A 21,255-nucleotide genomic window follows, 5' to 3' on the forward strand; every position below is an offset into this window, starting at 1 on the left:
TTCACCTGGCGTCAACCCTCTTGTAATGCGCTTCAGCGGTCTCCTGTCCAAGGACATTATGTCTGGGATTACAGAACCAAACTGGTGCAACAGATCATGTTACTTAACCCAGGGGCAGGAACATAAAGTCCCACGTGGACTGTTCATTTCATAAAGCGTGTATCCTTACAATTGAATAATTGTTTACTCTTACAACTGCATGAACTTGACATCCAATCCCTCTTTATTTATAATTGTTCAATGAATATGTTTTATGAGTTCAAAGAAAGTGATACCAACTGATAAGAAATGCATGTAATTTATTTCCATTTAATTTCCATGTCACTAAAGAACTATCTAATACCTTGGTGTTGCCATGCCCATGTGTAAACAGTACTTTGGCTTGGCTAAGGTAAACTTAATTCCCTAGACGTGCTTTCTCTGTGTTTAGACTAGTATACACCCTTGCTCCAATTACATAAAGCCATTTCATTGTGTATGGGAGAGTGCAACAGTTTATGGGCAGGATTTTGTTAACTGGATTAGTAATAGATTAAGATTTAACCCTCCATTTAGGACCAAGATGTGAAAATAATCAGTGAGCTCGTCTATGCCTTGGGTATATAAGGATCCTTGACAGAAGAGAAACGCATACCTGCAACTTCATTGAAGCTTAACCTCTTGCTTTGTTCCTGAAAAGGTACGTTTTTGCGAATATTATAGGCTTTTTATAAGAATGTAGTTCCCAATTGAGAGGAACAGCTATTGTGCTCTATCAAAATATTGATTTGTTTTTATTACATATGAAGTTATACTTATAGAATATCTCTCTTCTCTAGAAATGGACTTCCATATGCTGGCCCTTGTAGTGGTGCTCCTGGCGGGTCTGGAGCAGAGTTGGGCTGCCTCCTGTGTGGTGGACAGCTTCAATGTCAAGGAGGACTTTGACCCCAAGAGAGTGAGTAAAACAAACAGCCCTCTATAGAAGACCAAGCTGTCCTGCAAGGCCCTACATCTATGTTTTTATGTGCTAGAGCCACAGTACACAGCTAGAAAAATAGTTGCAACACTCCTGCTCCAGTATGGAGGAAATAATAATTTCCTAGGCTACCTGCAAGGCTCTTCAACCAGTTTATCTGTGTGTGCTCCAGTACGCAGGGAAGTGGTACGCTCTGCAGAAGAAGGACCCTGAGGGACTGTTCCTCCAGGACAACATCTCAGCTGAGTACACCATCGGTGACGACGGCTCCATGGTCGCCGCCTCCAAGGGACGTGTCACACTTTTCGGGTAAGAGCTGCATGAAGGTTATTTCTGATGAAACATTAGTCTTAAAAATTGAACATGGCTTTCCGAATCTGTGTATAAGGGTCAAACTGAAAACCTTACATCTACTACATGTTTGTAACTTAAAGCCATTTTACATGAATACTGTATCTATGATAAGTTGATTGGAAATACTTTCACCTATTTACAGATTCTGGGTTGTGTGCGCTGACATGGCTGCCCAGTACACTGTGCCAGACTCTGCCAACCCTGGAAAGATGTTCATGAACTACCAGGGCCTGGCCAGCTATCTGTCCAGCGGAGGTACGTCTTCTGAATATATCGTTATATACAAATACACTTACAGGCACAGAGACGCAGCAATAACAACCAGTAAGCCGCGCTCGATACTCACAATACTCTCCTCTTCTCTCAGGTGACAACTACTGGGTGATTGACACCGACTATGACAACTATGCCATCACATATGCCTGCCGTACCCTGAAGGACGATGGAAGCTGTGAGGATGGCTACTCCCTGATATTCTCCCGTAACCCCCGTGGCCTGCCACCAGCCATCCAGAGGAGCATTCGCGCCAAGCAGGAAGAGATCTGCATGGCCGGACAATTTGAGCCCGTGCTGCAGTCTGGTAAGGGTTACATTTTTCCTATTTTATATATAAAGCCCTTACATCAACAATTGTTATGAAATGCTTTACAGTAATCCGGACTACACCATCAAAGAGGAAGGATCAGTCTGCATTACTGTAAATGCTGAGTGCCGCCTTTACAAACATTCACTGAGAGTTACTTAACTCATCTCCTACTCAACAAATATTTATTACCAGCATAAATGTGCTTTCTACAACTAAAGCAAATGTTTATTTTTGGGATGTCCAACAAATTTAGCATGCCAGTTGACCCACTTCTGATTTTTCTCTGCTCAACAGGAGCTTGCTGAATGTCTACTAAGAAGGAACATGTTGTGCTGTCAAGGGATCCCTACAACGTGTTGGCTTGGACAGAGATATTTACTGATGACTGAAGAGGGAAATGGCATAAGAGATTTTTTTTTATATAAAAATGTTAAAATGTTATGCCCCTCATGTACAGTACCAGTCAAAAGTTTGGACACCTACTTTATTTTCTACATTGTAGAATAATAGTGAAGACATCAAAACTATTGCCTTCACTATTATTCTACAATGTAAAAATTGAGTAGGTGTCCAAACATTTGACTGGTACTGTATATAAAAATAATTGTACATTTGAGCATGATGCCTGCACCAATCCAACGGAGGTAGATGCTACATCACAGAAATACCTATATGAATATTAACACCACTGCGTTTTCGCTCATTCACTGTACATCAGTTTGTGATGGCAACAATACAGTTTAAAGAAACTTAGTTGGCTTGGTGAGTACATTGTCCAGGGGAAAAACATGAGCATTCTAATGTTATCACTGTCTCATGAGCATTAAAAAAAGATTCAAAATGGTATAAAAAAAATACATCAAATAAATAATTTTACTTATTGATTGTGAAATGACAAAATATTTGTATTGAAAAATTATTCCATGTCAACAATACATTGGAGCAGCAATAATGCTGATTATATTTTCTGAAAGTAAAAATGTAACAACAAAAAATATGCTTTTGTACAATGTCATGGTACCATGTAGGAAACACTTTTAGTTTTCCTCTGAATATTTCTCAGTCAGTGAATATTCTCCAGTTCTTCCCCAGTAGTCCACAGCTCGTACTCTATAGCTACCACTAACCTCCAGGTTTTCTGTAATCAAATGAGAATCCACAATGCTTAATACAGGCCAACTATTGCATAAGATCACAAAAGAAAGTTTGAACTTTCTAAACCATTCTTACCTGGTGAAAATACATAGGACGTGAAAATGGTATCCCGGGTGTTTACCCTCTTGAATTCTTCCTGGTCTTTGGAGAACTCCACCTCAAACGTCTTAATGCACCTACAAATAAAATACAACATGTCAACTCACCACTAAGTAGAAGAGCCCCCCCCCCCCCAAAAAAGTACTTACTTGGAATTTACACAATGATCTTTCCACACAATCATAACTTGGCTTTTTGTGATGCTGATGAATCGCAATCCATTCACCTTACAGGAGATCAATAAAATACAGTTAGGGTATTGATGATTTAACAGGACAGTTTGAAAATAACATCCTGAGAAATAATAGACAAATTAATCACCAAGGTGTGGATAATACTGTCATCAAAGCCCATGTCAGCTGGTGGCACTGACCTGGTCTGGCGTGGCCTTGGGCTGGGCACACACATGTATGAGGAGGACAGAGGGCACATAGAGCTTGGCCCGCATGGTCAGGATGCCTTCAGCAGGGAAGGGCAGAGGTCCATCCATCTGAGGATCCTGGGGGTAAATCAACACAAACCATTCAGCTCAGCTACAATGGCTGTAGTTCATTCCATAAAAAAAGACCATGTTCATACATTGCTGTCACTTAAAACAAAGAGGAATATATGATGTGATTGACTGAAATACAAGCTTACTTATTGAGAGTGAGACTAGTTATTTGAGAGAAATGTTATTTTCATGGAAGAGGGTGTTTTTATTTGTACCTCAATGTTCCTCAGCTGTCTGAACTGCTCTGCTGTGGGGTAGTCTGGGCTGCCCATGCTCTGCCACAGCTGGGATGGGTTGGTCACATTGTTGTCCAGGTAATATGTCACATACACAAGTCCTGAAGTCAAAATCGCAATTCATGAAACTGCTGAAGTCACTCTTTTGCTCATCTACTAACACAGTTCAAATCCAATACTTACAGAACTGAGTATGTCAACATACTGTAAAATGAGTAATACATTTTAATCCAACTGCAATGTTGTTTGCAACATCAAAGAAGCATTTAAAGTTGAGTACATACAGTGCATTCGGAAAGTATTCAAACTCCTTGACTTCATCCACATTTTGTTACTTACATTTATTCTAAAATGTATTAAATAGTTTTTGTATCAATATACACACACACACACAAAATACCCCATAATGATAAAACAAAGGTTTTAAAAAGGCTCTTCCCTGTAGCTCAGTTGGTAGAGCATGGTGTGTGCAACGCCAGGGTTGTGGGTTCGATTCCCACGGGGGGCCAGTACAAAAAAAGAAATGCATGAAATGAAATGTATGCATTCACTACTGTCGCTCTGGATAAGAGCGTCTGCTAAATGACTAAAATGTAAAACGTTTTTAGAAATGTTTGCTCATTTATTACAATTAAACTGAAACACCACATTTACATAAGTATTCAGACCCTTTAATCCAGTACCTTTGGCAGCGATTACATTATTGAGACTTCTTGGGTATGACGCTACAAGCTTGGCACACCTGTATTTTGGGAGTTTCTCGATCGGGTTAAAGTCCGGGCTCTGGCTAGGCCACTCAAGGACATTCAGAGAGTTGTCCCGAAGCCACTCCTGCGTTGTCTTGGCTGTGTGCTTAGGGTCGTTGTCCTGTTGGAAGGTAAACCTTTGCCCCCAGTCTGAGGTCCTGAGCGCTCTGGAGCAGATTTTCATCAAGGATCACTCTGTACTTTGTTCCGTTCATCTTTGCCTCGATCCTGACTAGTCTCCCAGTCCCTGCCGCTGAAAATGGTCCCTACAGCATGATGCTGCCACCGCCATGCTTCACCATAGGGATGGTGCCAGGTTTCCTCCAGACATGGCGCTTGGAATTTAGGCCAAAGAGTTCAATCTTGGTTTCATCAGACCAGAGAATCATGTTTCTCATGGTCTGAGAGTCTTTAGGTGCCTTTTGGAAAACTCCAAGGGGGCTGTCATGTGCCTTTTAGTGAGGAGTGGCTTCCGTCTGGCCACTCTACCATAAAGCCTGATTTGTGTAGCACTCCACCAATGGTTGTCCTTCTGGAAGGTTCTCCCATCTCCACAGAGGAGCTCTGTCAAAGTGACCATTGGATTCTTGTTCACCTCCCTGACCAAGGCCTTTCTTCTCCGATTGCTCAGTTTGACCGGGCGGCCAGCTCTAGGAAGAGTCTTGGTGGTTCCAAACTTCTTCCGTTTAAGAATGATGGAGGCCACTGTTCTTGGGGACCTTCCATGCTGCAGACATTTTTTGGTACACCTCCCCAGATCTGTGCCGACACAATCCTTTCTCGGAGCTCTACGGACAATTCCTTTGACCTCATGGCTTTGTTTTGTGGAACCTTATATAGACAGGTGTGTGCCTTTCCAAATCATGTTCAATAAATTGAATTTACCATAAGTGGACTCCAAGTTGTAGAAATATCAAGGATGATCAATGGAAACAGGATGCACCTAAGCTCAATTTCGAGTCTCATAGAAAAGTGTCTGATTTACATAAATATTAAGGTATGTTTATTTTTTTTATACATTTGCAAAGACTTCTAAAAATCTGTTTTCGCTTTGTCATTATGGGGTATTGTGTGTAGATTTAAGGATTTTTTTTATTTAATCAATTTTAGAATAAGGCTGTAACGTAACAATGTGGAAAAAGGGAAGAGGTCTGAATTCTTTCTGAATGCACTATGAAGTAAAACTTAGTCCTGATTCAGAGACATTCGTCAACACCCACCTTTCTGTCCTGTGAATCCTTTGAGAGAGACCCAAATGAGGTCAGTGGTGGTAGATGTGCTGTTGTCATCGCTGTTGTAGATCAGCACAGTGGCCTGCCAGCTGTCAGAGGTCCAGGACATGAGGGGGTCATGGGTGCTGGCAAGGACCCCCACAGTGCGGTTGTTGGTCCCCCCAACCTCCACAACCTCAGACAGTACCTGAGTCTCTCCTTTTTGCAAAACAACAATTTAAAAAAACTAAACATTTCATAAAGTTATAACATCTGGGTAGACAGATTAAGTCCCACCTAAATTTGGTGAAAAAAAAAAAAAACAGTTCTATACACTTATGTTATTGACTGTATGTTTGTTTATGTGTAACTCTATTTTGTTTTTGTCGCACGGCTTTGCTCTATCTTGGCCAGGTCGCAGTTGTAAATGAAAACTTGTTCTCATTTACATTACATTTTAGTCATTTAGCAGACGCTCTTATCCAGAGCGACTTACAGTAGTGAATGCATACATTATTCCCCCGTACTGGTCCCCCGTGGGAATCGAACCCACAACCCTGGCGTTGAAAACACCATGCTCTACCAACTGAGCCACACGGGACCGTTCTCAACTGGCCTACCTGGTTAAATAAGGGTGAAGTAAATAAATAGAGCGAGCAGCCCCATGATGGTCAGTACAGGAGAAAGCCTCACCTAGCAGAGCAAGCAGCCCCATGACGGTCAGTACAGGCTTCCTGAGCAGCTGGACGTGGGGGGGCTCGGTGTTGTTGACTTGGAAGCGTGCCGTCAGGGTGCGCTGGGTGAACGGATGAGGGTGGTAGCTGAGGAAGGCATTGTCATTGCTTAGCAGGGTGTAGTTGATGGTGTTGTTCTGGTCAGACAACAGCAGGTCCTGGTGTTGGGAGATCACCTGGTGGAAAGCAGGGTTCGGGTCAATTCCATTTCAATACAGTCAATTCAATAAGCACAGTATACTGAAATTCCAATTTCAATGAGGAAAGTTTGGAATTGACCCCAAACCTGGTGGACATAGGAGACAGCAATCAGGACAGACAACAGATAAGTCAGTTAACTATTTCATACCTTGACCACCATGGCTGCATATGTCACATCAGCCCTCCACGCCAGAGGTTTCGACCAGCCCACCAATGGATCGGCCTCATCATTGTAAACCGGCAGAGTTCGGAAGAGAGGGAAATGCTCCTGGATCTCTCTCACTGTCTGGATCTCCTGTTCCATGATGGGTAATGAATAGCCTCCACCCTGAAAGAAAGCAAAACCTCAACTTGAACTGAGTCTCACAAGCCCAAGCTAGTTTTCATCCTGAAACTGTGAGTGCTGCAATTGTCAGGATTAGGCACTATTCTCTTGTTAGGAGACCAGAGTCAGACAGAATAATGGTTAAAACATAGTAACGAAGGTGTGCAGTTTACACACACCACAGTCCCAGGCCCACCTTTTTGTGCAGGGCGATGTAGTCCAGCCGCACCCCTGTCTCCCCAGTGAAGAAGTTGGTGCCATTGTAGCAGTGCTGCAGCATGGCCCAGCAGTAGGGGGAGTGTGGTGGGGTGTGGCAGGAGTCTCCTGGACCGCCGAAGCGCAGGGCCCTACTGGCAGCCCGCAGACCCTCAGAACAGGCATCATAGTAGTTCAGGAACCCTGGAGGTGGAAGCAGACCAATAGCCTCTAGTGGGTGCTGAGATACAGACTCCATACAAATTATTATTCATCAGATGAGATTATATTATGCTTTCTTTCATTCCTGACAGAAAGTATGATGGTACAGTACTGATGCCACCTGTCGGAATATTTTTATTTATTTTTATACCTTGGATAGACACAGTGACGTTGTCAAAGTCATGATTGTTTGGTTCATTCCATGTTTCAAAGTTCCACAGAGATACACTTCCCAAGCCATACTTCTCTGTAATTCAGGATGAATAGTGTTATTGAGTATACCATTTATATGATCCATAAGATTACATATGTTACTGTGTGTTCCCCTATCACTGAACAGTATACCCACCAATATACCTCTTTGCAATGAGATGCACCAGGTTTCTCCACTCCACCACCTGCATTTTGTCTTCAAAGTTGGTGAAGTAGTTGTTCACACTGCCCATCAATTCAAAACCTGCAACAAACAAGTAGAAAAAAAACTCATTCTGAACCATAGTCAAAGAGAAAAATACTACTGAGAAAGCATATACTGAACAAAAATATAAATGCAACATGTAAAGTTTTGGTTCCATGAGCTGAAATAAAAGATCCCAGACATTTTCCATACACACAAAAAGGTTTTTTCTCAACTGTTGTGCACAAATTTGTTTACATGTTAGTGAGCATTTCTCTTTTGCCAAGATAATCCATCCCCCTGACTGGTACGGCATATCAAGAAACTGATTAAAAAGCATGGTCATTACACAGGTGTATCTTGTGCTGGGGACAATAAAAGGCCACTCTAAAATGTGCAGTTTTGTCACACAACACAAGGCCACAGATGTCTCAAGTTGAGGGAGCATGCAACTGGCACGCCCACCAGATCTGCTGCCAGAGAATTGAATGTTAATTTCTCTACCATATGCCGCCTCTAACGTCATTTTAGAGAATTTGGCAGTACGTCCAACCAGCCTCACAACTGCAGACCACTTGTAACCACGCCAGCCCAGGACTTCCACATTCAGTTTCTTCACCTGCGGGATCATCTGAGACCATCACCCGGACAACTGAAGAATTTCTGCACAAGCTGTCAGGGAAGCTCATCTGCGTGCTCTTTGTCCTCACCAGAGTGTTGACATGACTGCAATTCGGCGTCGTATACAACTTCAGTGGGCAAATGCTCACCTTCGATGGCTGCTGGCACGCTGGAGAAGTGTGCTCTTCACAGATGAATCCCGGTTTCAACTGTACCGGGCAGATGGCAGACAGCGTGTATGGCGTTGTGTGGGCGGGCAGTTAGCAGATGTCAATGTTGTGAACAGAGTGCCCCGTGGTGGTGGGGTTATGGTATGGGCTGTCATAAGCTACAGACAACAAACACAATTGCATTTTATCAATGTCTATTTGAATGGACAGAGATACCGTGACGAGATCCTGAGGCCCATTGTCGTGCCATTCATCTGCTGCCATCACCTCATGTTTCAGCATGATAATGCATAATCCCATGTCACAAGGATCTGTACACAATTCCTGGAATATGAAAATGTCCCAGTTCTTCCGTGGCCTGCATACTCACAAGACATGTAAGCCATTGAGCAGGTTTGGGATGCTCTGGATCGACATGTACGACAGCGTGTTCCAGTTCCCGCTAATATCTAGCAACTTCGCAGAGCCGTTGAAGAGGAATAGGGAAACATTTCACAGGCCACAATCAACAGCCTGATCAACTCTGTGAAGGACATGTGTCGCTCTGGATGAGGCAAATTGTGGTACTGACTGGTTTTCTGATACCTTTAAAAAAATAAAAAATAATTGGGGTGTGTATCTGAAACCAACATATGCATATCTGTATTCCCAGTCATGTGAAATCAATTTCCTTACATGAACTGTAACTCTAAAATCTTTGAAATTGTTGCATTTATACTTTTGCTCAGTGTATACACACACACACACACACACACATACATATATATATATATATACACACACTGCTCAAAAAAAAAAGGGAACACTAAAATAACACATCCTAGATCTGAATGAATGAAATAATCTTATTAAATACTTTTTTCTTTACATAGTTGAATGTGCTGACAACAAAAATCACACAAAAATAATCAATGGAAATCCAATTTATCAACCCATGGAGGTCTGGATTTGGAGTCACACTCAAAATTAAAGTGGAAAACCACACTACAGGCTGATCCAACTTTGATGTAATGTCCTTAAAACAAGTCAAAATGAGGCTCAGTAGTGTGTGTGGCCTCCACGTGCCTGTATGTTCTCCCTACAATGCCTGGGCATGCTCCTGATGAGGTGGCGGATGGTCTCCTGAGCGATCTCCTCCCAGACCTGGACTAAAGCATCCGCCAACTCCTGGACAGTCTGTGGTGCAACGTGGCGTTGGTAGATGGAGCGAGACATGATGTCCCAGATGTGCTCAATTGGATTCAGGTCTGGGGAACGGGCGGGCCAGTCCATAGCATCAATGCCTTCCTCTTGCAGGAACTGCTGACACACTCCAGCCACATAAGGTCTAGCATTGTCTTGCATTAGGAGGAACCCAGGGCCAACCGCACCAGCACATGGTCTCACAAGGGGTCTGAGGATCTCATCTCGGTACCTAATGGCAGTCAGGCTACCTCTGGCGAGCACATGGAGGGCTGTGCGGCCCCCCAAAGAAATGCCACCCCACACCATGACTGACCCACCGCCAAACCGGTCATGCTGGAGGATGTTGCAGGCAGCAGAACGTTCTCCACGGCGTCTCCAGACTCTGTCACGTCTGTCACGTGCTCAGTGTGAACCTGCTTTCATCTGTGAAGAGCACAGGGCGCCATTGGCAAATTTGCCAATCTTGGTGTTCTCTGGCAAATGCCAAACGTCCTGCACGGTGTTGGGCTGTAAGCACAACCCCCACCTGTGGACGTCGGGCCCTCATACCACCCTCATGGAGTCTGCTCAAATGGTCAGAAACAGACACATGCACATTTGTGGCCTGCTGGAGGTCATTTTGCAGGGCTCTGGCAGTGCTTCTACTGCTCCTCCTTGCACAAAGGCGGAGGTAGCGGTCCTGCTGCTGGGTTGTTGCCCTCCTACGGCCTCCTCCACGTCTCCTGATGCACTGGCCTGTCTCCTGGTAGCGCCTCCATGCTCTGGACACTACGCTGACAGACACAGCAAACCTTCTTGCCACAGCTCGCATTGATGTGCCATCCTGGATGAGCTGCACTACCTGAGCCACTTGTGTGGGTTGTAGACTCCGTCTCATGCTACCACTAGAGTGAAAGCACCGCCAGCATTCAAAGTGACCAAAACATCAGCCAGGAAGCATAGGAACTGAGAGGTGGTCTGTGGTCCCCACCTGCAGAACCACTCCTTTATTGGGGGTGTCTTGCAAATTGCCTATAATTTCCACCTGTTGTCTATTCCATTTGCACAACAGCATGTGAAATGAATTGTCAATCAGTGTTGCTTCCTAAGTGGACAGTTTGATTTCACAGAAGTGTGATTGACTTGGAGTTACATTGTGTTGTTTAAGTGTTCCCTTTATTTTTTTGAGCAGTAAAAATATATATATATACATATACATATATATACACATATACATATATATACACATATACATATATAGGGGCCTACAGCAGGTCAGCCACCAGGGGGAGACTCATCGAGGCCTGGTGACAGGCAGAGTATACATCACGAGGCGATGGCTCCATCTGCCGGACGTGCCAGGTCTTGACGAGCTCTCCGCCCAGGGCTGATTGGGGAGTTTGTGAGTAATCAAGGGCTGATTGCTCACCAGCTGTACAAGCCCCATAAAGAGGAGGGGGACTGGGGGAAGTAAGGTGACTTCCGTATAGTTGAAGACAGTATCCCGGAGAGGGTCTCATAGGGGAGAACTATCCTTTCCCTATTGATTTATTATTTAATAAACACCCTTGAAACCGAGCTAATCATACTCTGTCCGTGTCTGATCTGTGTAAATGTCTTGACCCAACCCCCTGGTCTGCCACAAGATATATATATACAGTTGAAGTCAGAAGTTTACATACACTTAAGTTGGAGTCATTAAAACACGTTTTTCAACCACTCCACAATTTTTTTGTTAACAAACTATAGTTTTGGCAAGTCGGTTAGGACATCTACTTTGTGCATAACACAAGTCATTTTTCCAACAATTGTTTACAGACAGATTTTTTCACTTATTCATTGTATCACAATTCCAGTGGGTCAGAAGTTAACATACACTAAATTAAATGTGCCTTTAAACAGCTTGGAAAATTACGTCATGGCTTTAGAAGCTTCTGATAGGCTAATTGACATCATTTGAGTCAATTGGAGGTGTACCTGTGGATGTATTTCAAGGCCTACCTTCAAACTCAGTGCCTCTTTGCTTGACATTATGGGAAAATAAAAAGAAGTCAGCCAAGACCTCAGAAAAAAAATTATAGACCTCCACAAGTCTAGTTCATTCTTGGGAGCAATTTCCAAACGCCTGCAGGTACCACATTAATCTGTACAAACAATAGTACGCAAGTATAAACACCATGGGACTATGCAGCCGTCATACCGGTCAGGAAGACGACACGCTCTGTCTCCTAGAGATGAACGTACTTTGGTGCAAAAAGTGCAAATCAATCCCAGAACAGCAGCAAAGGACCTTGTGAAGATGCTGGAGGAAACAGGTACAAAAGTATCTATATCCACGGTAAAACGAGTCCTATATCGTCATAACCTGAAAGGCCACTCAGCAAGGAAGAGCCACTGCTCCAAAACTGCCATAAAAAAGGTAGACTACGGTTTGCAACTGCACATGGGGACAAAGATGGTACTTTTTGGAGAAATGTCCTCTGGTCTGATGAAACAAAAATAGAACTGTTTGGCCATAATGACCATCGTTATGTTTGGAGGAAAAAGGGGGATGCTTGCAAGCCGAAGAACACCATCCCAACTGTGAAGCACGGGGGTGGCAGCATCATGTTGTGGGGGTCCTTTGCTGCAGGAGGGACTGGTGCACTTCACTAAATAGATGGCATCATGAGGTAGGAAAATCATGTGGATTTATTGAAGCAACATCTCAAGACAACAGTCTTGAAGTTAAGCTTGGTCGCAAATGGGTCTTCCAAATGGACAATGACCCCAAACATACTTAGTTGTGGCAAATTGGCTTAAAGACAACAAAGTCAAGGTATTGGTGTGGCCATCACAAAGCCCTGACCTCAATCCCATAGAAAATCTGTGGGCAGAACTCAAAAAGCGTATGCGAGCAAGGAGGCCTACAAACCTGACTCAGTTACACCAGCTCTGTCAATTGTTGGAAAAATGACTTGTGTTATGCACAAAGTAGATGTCCTAAACGACTTGCCAAAACTATAGTTTGTTAACCAAAAAATTGTGGAGTGGTTGAAAAACGTGTTTTAATGACTCCAACTTATTGTGGGAAGCTTGTGGAAGGCTACCCGAAACGTTGGACCCAAGTTAAACAATTTAAAGGCAATGCTACCAAATACTAATTGAGTGTATGTAAACTTCTGACCCACTGGGAATGTGATGAAAGAAATAAAAGCTTAAATAAATCATTCTCTCTACTATTATTCTGACATTTCACACTCTTAAAATAAAGTGGTGATCTTAACTGACCTAAGACGGAGAACTTTTACCTGGATTAAATGTCAGGAATTGTGTAAAACTGAGTTTAAATGTAGTTGGCTAAGGTGTATGCAAACTTTGACTTCAACTGTTTCTATATATATATATATAAAAAACATTTCACCAGATCAGGTGGGTTAAAGTACTGTACCTGGGAGTAGTCCATTTATCCACAAGAGGTCAATCAGCTGGTCCAGTTGGCTAAAGTTGTACTGGAGTTCTCCTTTGTCAATGCTACAAAACAATACTCTGAATTAGATTAACGCGACATATCACAATGGGATATACAACCTACAAAGGTCACTTCACATTTACATATTTGATTTACTAACCCAGCACAAGGCCCTAAAGCAGGCACCCCCATACTCACTGTGCTGTGATCAGCTCCAGCATCCAGTGGATCCGAACCTGCTGAATCCCCCTGTGGGGGACAGAGCCCACGTAGGCCAGGTTCAGCTCCTGGTCCCTGCTCAGGTCATACTGGTTGGAATGGGTGTGTGGAAGAGGGGGGCTGGAGAGGGGTAGAAAGCATGTGTTTACAATGAACTGAGTAGTCGGGCAAATTGAGCCTCCTCTGTGGTTGCCTCATTGGGAATCCCTGTGTTTACCAAAGTCAATCAGATTTTAAAAAACATAAAAATACACCTTATGGAACAGCGGGCACTGTGAAGAGACACACATACACACGATAAAAACATGCACTCTACACACAGATTTGGTATTGTAGATATGCGATTGTAGAGTAGTGGCCTGAGGGAACACAGGTAATGTGTTGTGAAAAGTGTTATAGTAATATTTTAAATTGTTTAACTGCCTTAATGTTGTTGGACCCCAGGAAGAGTAGCTGCTAATGGGGATCCTAAATAAATACGAATACAAAATAGCCTATGACAAATAGTTTTTTTGCATGTGGTCCTGCCCTTATTTTAATAAGGTAGTTTTAGTTGAATATTTTGTTTTAACACTGTTGCAAAGTGGTCATTGACTAACAGAAAGTAGCCATGAAAGGTAGCATAGCCACAAAATGACTCTATGACATGACTCTAAACGAAATCAAAAAGGTGCATCAGCCTACCAGAAACCAGTGCTCCTCCAGAAATGTTTCAGATGTCCTGATGGCTTTCCGACATCCACTGTGATCTCATATGAAGAGCCTACAGCATTAGGTATTGTCATCAACAATGCAAAGACAAACAAGTTTACAGGATGCTTCAAACTGAACATGTTAGCAAGACAGCTAGCTCAAGCTGCTAACAAAAACGTAGATAAACATTGTCGCACAAGTAATGGCTGCAAATGTTATGACATGTTTAGCAGCTAGGCATCATCCTTGAAATAAAGGAGCATTTTAAATGATATATCTCAGTACTTTAACGATAGCTAGCTAAGTACAGTAGTTTGTTGTCATATATCAACGTTGCAGTTCCGCTCGCGCAGCTGATTGTGCCGACGTAAAACACCAGCGACTTTTACTCTTGCCTACTCCATTTCTTCGTAGCATAAAAAAAATTTAACACATGAAACACTTTCCCAGCTTCATCTGGTACAAATTCTGTACAGAGGTTGACATAAATCTTAATTTAGAGGATGGTGACATAAAACAATTGGGTAGTACCTGTTAAAACCAAGATACCAATGTGGGGAATGGTTTTGCATGTGGTAAATTCCATCTTCATGAGACAAATTTATTTGTGGAGTTACAAATCTAAAGTCAATTAGAAATATAACAAGTCAACACAAGAACTCTGATAACACCCGTGTAGATGTGGTACAGTTTTAGTCAGAAGTTTACATACACCTTAGCCAAATACATTTAAACTCAGTTTCACAATTCCTGACATTTAATCCAAGTAACAAGTCCCTGTTTTAGGTCAGTTAGGATCACCACTTTATTTTAAGAACGTGAAATGTCAGAATAATAGTAGAGAGAATGATTTATTTCAGCTTTTATTTCTTTCATCACATTCCCAGTGGGTCAGAAGTTTACATACACTCAATTAGTATTTGGTAGCATTGCCTTTAAATTGTTTAACTTGGGTCAAACGTCTCAGGTAGCCTTCCACAAGCTTCCCACAATAAATTGGGTGAATTTTGTCCCATTCCTCCTGACAGAGCTGGTGTAACTGAGTCAGGTTTGTAGGCCTCCTTGCACGCACGCGCTTTTTCAGTTCTGGCCACACATTTTCTATAGGATTGAGGTCAGGGCTTTGTGATGGCCACTCCAATACCTTGACTTTGTTGTCCTTAAGCCATTTTGCCACAACTTTGGAAGTATGCTTGGGGTCATTGTCCATTTGGAAGACCCATTTGTGACCAAGTTTTAACTTCCTGACTGTTGTCTTGAGATGTTGCTTCAATATATCCACATCATTTTCCATCCTCATGACGCCATCTATTTTGTGTAGTGCACCAGTCCCTCCTGCAGCAAAGCACCCCCACAACATGATGCTGCCACCCCCGTGCTTCACGGTTGGGATGGTGTTCTTCGGCTTGCAAGCCTCCCCCTTTTTCCTCCAAACATAACAATGGTCATTATGGCCAAACCGTTCAAATCAAATCAAATTTATTTTTATATAGCCCTTCGTACATCAGCTGATATTCTCAAAGTGCTGTACAGAAACCCAGCCTAAAACCCCAAACAGCAAGCAAAGCATGTGAAAGAAGCACGGTGGCTAGGAAAAACTCCCTAGGAAAAACTCCCTAGAAAGGCCAAAAACCTAGGACGAAACCTAGAGAGGAACCAGGCTATGAGGGGTGGCCAGTCCTCTTCTGGCTGTGCAGGGTGGATATTATAACAGAACATGGTCAAAATGTTAAAATGTTCATAAATGACTAGCATGGTCAAATAATAATAATCATAGTAGTTGTCGAGGGTGCAACAAGCACGTCCGGTGAACAGGTCAGGGTTCCATAGCCGCAGGCAGAACAGTTGAAACTGGAGCAGCAGCACGGCCAGGTGGACTGGGGACAGCAAGGAGTCATCATACCAGGTAGTCCTGAGGCATGGTCCTAGGGCTCAGGTCCTCCGAGAGAAAGACAGAAAGAGAGAAAGAGAGAATTAGAGAGAGCATATTTAAATACACACAGGACACCGGATAAGACAAGAGAAATACTCCAGATGTAACAGACTGACCCTAGCCCCCGACACATAAACTACTGCAGCATAAATACTGGAGGCTGAGACAGGAGGGATCAGAAGACACTGTGGCCCCATCCGATGATACCCCGGACAGGGCCAAACAGGCAGGATATAACCCCACCCACTTTGCCAAAGCACAGCCCCCACACCACTAGAGGGATGTCTCCAACCACCAACTTACCGTCCTAAGACAAGGCCGAGTATAGCCCACAACGATCTCCGCCATGGCACAACCCAAGGGGGGGGGCGCCAACCCAGACAGGAAGACCACGTCAGTGACTCAACCCACTCAAGTGACGCACCCCCCCATGGACGGCATGGAAGAACACCAGTAGGCCAGTGACTCAGCCCCTGTAAAAGGGTTAGAGGCAGAGAATCCCAGTGGAAAGAGGGGAACCGGCAAGGCAGAGACAGCAAGGGCGGTTCGTTGCTCCAGCCTTTCCGTTCACCTTCACACTCCTGGCCAGACTATACTTAATCATAGGACCTACTGAAGAGATAAGTCTTCAGTAAAGACTTATAGGTTGAGACTGAGTCTGCATCTCTCACATTGGTAGGCAGACCATTCCATAAAAATGGAGCTCTATAGGAGAAAGCCCTACCTCCAGCCGTTTGCTTAGAAATTCTAGGGACAATTAGGAGGCCTGCGTCTTGTGACCGTAGCGTACGTGTAGGTATGTACGGCAGGACCAAATCGGAAAGATAGGTAGGAGCAAGCCCATGTAATGCTTTGTAGGTTAGCAGTAAAACCTTGAAATCAGCCCTTGCCTTAACAGGAAGCCAGTGTAGGGAGGCTAGCACTGGAGTAATATGATCAAATTTTTTGGTTCTAGTCAGGATTCTAGCAGCCGTATTTAGCACTAACTGAAGTTTATTTAGTGCTTTATCCGGGTAGCCGGAAAGTAGAGCATTGCAGTAGTCCAGCCTAGAAGTAACAAAAGCATGGATTAATTTTTCTGCGTCATTTTTGGACAGAAAATGTCTGATTTTTGCAATGTTACGTAGATGGAAAAAGCTGTCCTTGAAACAGTCTTGATATGTTCTTCAAAAGAGAGATCAGGGTCCAGAGTAACCCCGAGGTCCTTCAGAGTTTTATTTGAGACGACTGTACAACCATCCAGATTAGTTGTCAGATTCAACAGAAGATCTCTTTGTTTCTTGGGACCTAGAACAAGCATCTCTGTTTTGTCCGAGTTTAAAAGTAGAAAGTTTGCAGCCATCCACTTCTTTATGTCTGAAACACAGGCTTCTAGCGAGGGCAATTTTGGGGCTTCACCATGTTTCATTGAAATGTACAGCTGTGTGTCGTCCGCATAGCAGTGAAATTTAACATTATGTTTTCGAATGACATCCCCAAGAGGTAAAATATATAGTGAAAACAATAGTGGTCGTAAAACGGAACCTTGAGGAACACCGAAATTTACAATTGATTTGTCAGAGGACAAACCATTCACAGAGACAAACTGATATCTTTCCGACAGATAAGATCTAAACCAGGCCAGAACTTGTCCATGTAGACCAATTTGGGTTTCCAATCTCTCCAAAAGAATGTGGTGATCGATGGTATCAAAAGCGGCACTAAGATCTAGGAGCACGAGGACAGATGCAGAGCCTCGGTCTGACGTCATTAAAAGGTCATTTACCACCTTCACAAGTGCAGTCTCAGTGCTATGATGGGGTCTAAAACCAGACTGAAGCGTTTCGTATACATTGTTTGTCTTCAGGAAGGCAGTGAGTTGCTGTGCAACAGCTTTTTCAAAAAATTTTGAGAGGAATGGAAGATTCGATATAGGCCGATAGTTTTTTATAATTTCTGGATCAAGATTCGGCTTTTTCAAGAGAGGCTTTATTACTGCCACTTTTAGTGAGCTTGGTACACATCCGGTGGATAGAGAGCCGTTTATTATGTTCAACATAGGAGGGCCAAGCACAGGAAGCAGCTCTTTCAATAGTTTAGTTGGAATAGGGTCCAGTATGCAGCTTGAGGGTTTGGAGGCCATGATTATTTTCATCATTGCGTCCAAGAGATATAGTACTAAAACACTTTAGTATCTCCCTTGATCCTAGGTCCTGGCAGAGTTGTGCAGACTCAGGACAATGGAGCTTTGGAGGAATACCCAGATTTAAAGAGGAGTCTGTAATTTGCTTTCTAATGATCATGATCTTTTCCTCAAAGAAGTTCATAAATTTATTACTGCTGAAGTGAAAGCCATCCTCCATTTGTGAAGGCTGCTTTTTAGTTAGCTTTGCGACAGTATCAAAAAGAAATTTCGGATTGTTCTTATTTTCCTCAATTAAGTTGGAAAAATAGGATGATCGAGCAGCAGTGAGGGCTCTTCGATACTGCACGGTACTGTCTTTCCAAGCTAGTCGGAAGACTTCCAGTTTGGTGTGGCGCCATTTCCGTTCCAATTTTATGGAAGCTTGCTTCAGAGCTCGTGTATTTTCTGTATACCAGGGAGCTAGTTTCTTATGACAGATGTTTTTAGTTTTTAGGGGTGCAACTGCATCTAGGGTATTGCGCAAGGTTAAATTGAGTTCCTCGGTTAGGTGGTTAACTGATTTTTGTCCTCTGACGTCCTTGGGTAGGCAGAGTCAGTCTGGAAGGGCATCAAGGAATCTTTGGGTTGTCTGAGAATTTATAGCACGACTTTTAATGCTCCTTGGTTGGGGTCTGAGCAGATTATTTGTTGCAATTGCAAACGTAATAAAATGGTGGTCCGATAGTCCAGGATTATGAGGAAAAACATTTAGATCCACAACATTTATTCCATGGGACAAAACTAGGTCCAGAGTATGACAGTTCTATTTTTGTTTCATCAGACCAGAGGGCATTTCTCCAAAAAGTACCATCTTTGTCACCATGTGCAGTTGCAAACCGTAGAGTGTGGAGCAGTGGCTTCTTCCTTGCTGAGCGGCCTTTCAGGTTATGACGATATAGGACTCGTTTTACTGTGGATATAGATAGTTTTGTACCTGTTTCCTCCAGCATCTTCACAAGGTCCTTTGCTGTTGTTCTGGGATTGATTTGCACTTTTTGCACCAAAGTACATTCATCTCTAGGAGACAGAACGCGTCGTCTTCCTGACCGGTATGACGGCTGCATAGTCCCATGGTGTTTATACTTGCGTACTATTGTTTGTACAGATGAACGTGGTACCTTCAGGCGTTTGGAAATTGCTCCCAAGAATGAACCAGACTTGTGGAGGTCCACAAAAAAATTTTCTGAGGTCTTGGCTGATTTATTTTTCTTTTCCCATACGGTCAAGCAAAGAGGCACTGAGTTTGAAGGTAGGCCTTGAAATACATCCACAGGTACACCTCCAATTGACTCAAATGATGTCAATTAGCCTATCAGAAGCTTCTAATGCCATGACATAATTTTCTGTAATTTTCCAAGCTGTTTAAAGGCACAGTCAACTTAGTGTATGTAAACTTATAACCCACTGGAATTGTGATACAGTCAATTATAAGTGAAATAATCTGTCTGTAAACAATTGTTGGAAAAATTACTTGTGTCATGCACAACCGACTTGCCAAAACTATAGTTTGTTAGCAAGAAATTTGTAGAGTGGTTGAAAAACGAGTTTTAATGAGTCCAACCTAAGTGTATGTAAACTTCTGACTTCAACTGTAGGTGTGTGCTATTTTGATTGGCTCAAAGGCCATAATTCTTTTTGAAAAGGGGTAAAGTGTATTGGTATATCAGAATAATAACTCCTCAGGAGTTTGCGAGAGAAACCTAAATACACTTTCAAAGGTAAAAAAAAAAGCTTTTTATATGAGGACCATTCTCATCAGTTTTTAATTACTTTTGATTTTATATGATTTATGCATGGCATGCTTGATTTTGCTCTGTGATTGGAAATGCATTTAAATGCACAAGCGAAGTTAGCAAAACTAGTCAAAACTAGTCTGTGAAGAAACAATCATTGTCTGACAGGTGAATGTCTGATATGAATACCTTCATTTTGCTGCTTGGTTCTTTATACCTTTGTTTAGCAGTTCCAGTAAGTGAAAATATACATGATAACCAGATTGAATGTCTTTGTTATATTAATCTGTATCCAAGTCTCCTTTAAAACTTGTTTTGTTATTTAGGTGGATCAAACCATGTCAGAAAGGCCAGAAGTTTGAGCTATGAGGTAAGCTGTGTTTTATTGCACTAGCCAGGCCAAATATTGGTTGTTTGAAGGATTTTACTTTAAGAACTGTATTTGAAAAATATTGCTTTTCATGGCATTATATTTGGTTTTACATTCTCATTAGTGACCCCAAACCCTAACTGTTAATGTTCCAGGATCTAAGTATTATACTGACACAGATGGGTCAGCAGTGAGGAACCATTGAAACCAACCCTCGTACCCCCCTCATACCTTAACCCTATGTACACCATGGATAACATCTATATCCAGTTTCCCAACAACTTGAATCCCTATTCCCTGAATCAATACTATGTAAACAGGTTCTCTGTATCTCCAACTATTGGAGTACAGCCTATCATAATCCTAGAGACCAGCCACTACTCTGACCATAGTCCCTACAACACCAGCCACAGTGACCGAGTGCCAGATACAAGTTGACCTCCACTCAACTGAAACAGAATGCTCATTGCAGAAAACTAAAGTCCAGTAGCTATTATTTAGTAATGGTTTTAGTTGAAACATTGACTTGTTTCTTTTTATGTATGACTATTTTATCTATGGAGCTGTAATAACTAATAATCAGGGGTTGAACTGATCAAGCGGTTGGGATTTATTTGTATTTTTTTTCAAGGTATCCATACCTCATACATCTTTCAAATTCAGTGCTTTTAAAAGCATTATCAGTGCTGTAATTACTTTTCTCTACTACTAAATCATGTTTAACTTTTTCATACATCATTAAAGATAATGTTTTGTAACATGTTTGGCTATACTAATTGCATATTACTGTATCTTACCAACTGTAAAGAATAATCAGAGCCAACA

General features: G+C 42.5%; 2 protein-coding genes and 1 non-coding gene across 4 annotated transcripts; 1 reads left to right on the forward strand and 2 right to left on the reverse strand.

Annotated features, from left to right (window-relative positions):
* The first annotated feature begins 410 nt into the window (after positions 1-410).
* Positions 411-2,778, forward strand: LOC106580452 (purpurin). Its single transcript, XM_014161534.2, has 6 exons — positions 411-679; positions 819-937; positions 1,131-1,267; positions 1,455-1,567; positions 1,680-1,892; positions 2,193-2,778. Exons 2-6 carry the CDS (start codon positions 821-823, stop codon positions 2,201-2,203), a joined length of 591 nt encoding a protein of 196 aa, XP_014017009.1. The 5' UTR covers positions 411-679; positions 819-820; the 3' UTR covers positions 2,204-2,778.
* On the reverse strand, positions 2,754-14,618 carry idua (alpha-L-iduronidase). Of its 2 annotated transcripts, XM_014161532.2 has the most exons (14): positions 14,222-14,615; positions 13,517-13,657; positions 13,298-13,380; positions 7,865-7,972; positions 7,667-7,762; positions 7,295-7,497; positions 6,922-7,101; positions 6,532-6,748; positions 5,848-6,057; positions 3,861-3,982; positions 3,526-3,651; positions 3,302-3,378; positions 3,129-3,229; positions 2,754-3,036 (listed from the first exon to the last, which is right to left on the reverse strand). In XM_014161532.2, exons 1-14 carry the CDS (start codon positions 14,368-14,370, stop codon positions 2,936-2,938), a joined length of 1,914 nt encoding a protein of 637 aa, XP_014017007.1. In that variant the 5' UTR covers positions 14,371-14,615; the 3' UTR covers positions 2,754-2,935. The 2 variants fall into 2 exon arrangements, with proteins under 2 accessions (XP_014017007.1, XP_014017008.1); XM_014161533.2 differs by lacking the exon at positions 5,848-6,057 and having other exon boundaries at positions 14,222-14,618.
* On the reverse strand, positions 6,366-6,441 carry trnae-uuc (transfer RNA glutamic acid (anticodon UUC)). The gene has a single exon. It is a non-coding gene; the product is annotated as a tRNA-Glu (tRNA).
* Positions 14,619-21,255: the final 6,637 nt, after the last annotated feature.

This window comes from Salmo salar, chromosome ssa20 (assembly GCF_905237065.1).
Source record: "Salmo salar chromosome ssa20, Ssal_v3.1, whole genome shotgun sequence".
NCBI classification, from domain to species: domain Eukaryota; kingdom Metazoa; phylum Chordata; class Actinopteri; order Salmoniformes; family Salmonidae; genus Salmo; species Salmo salar.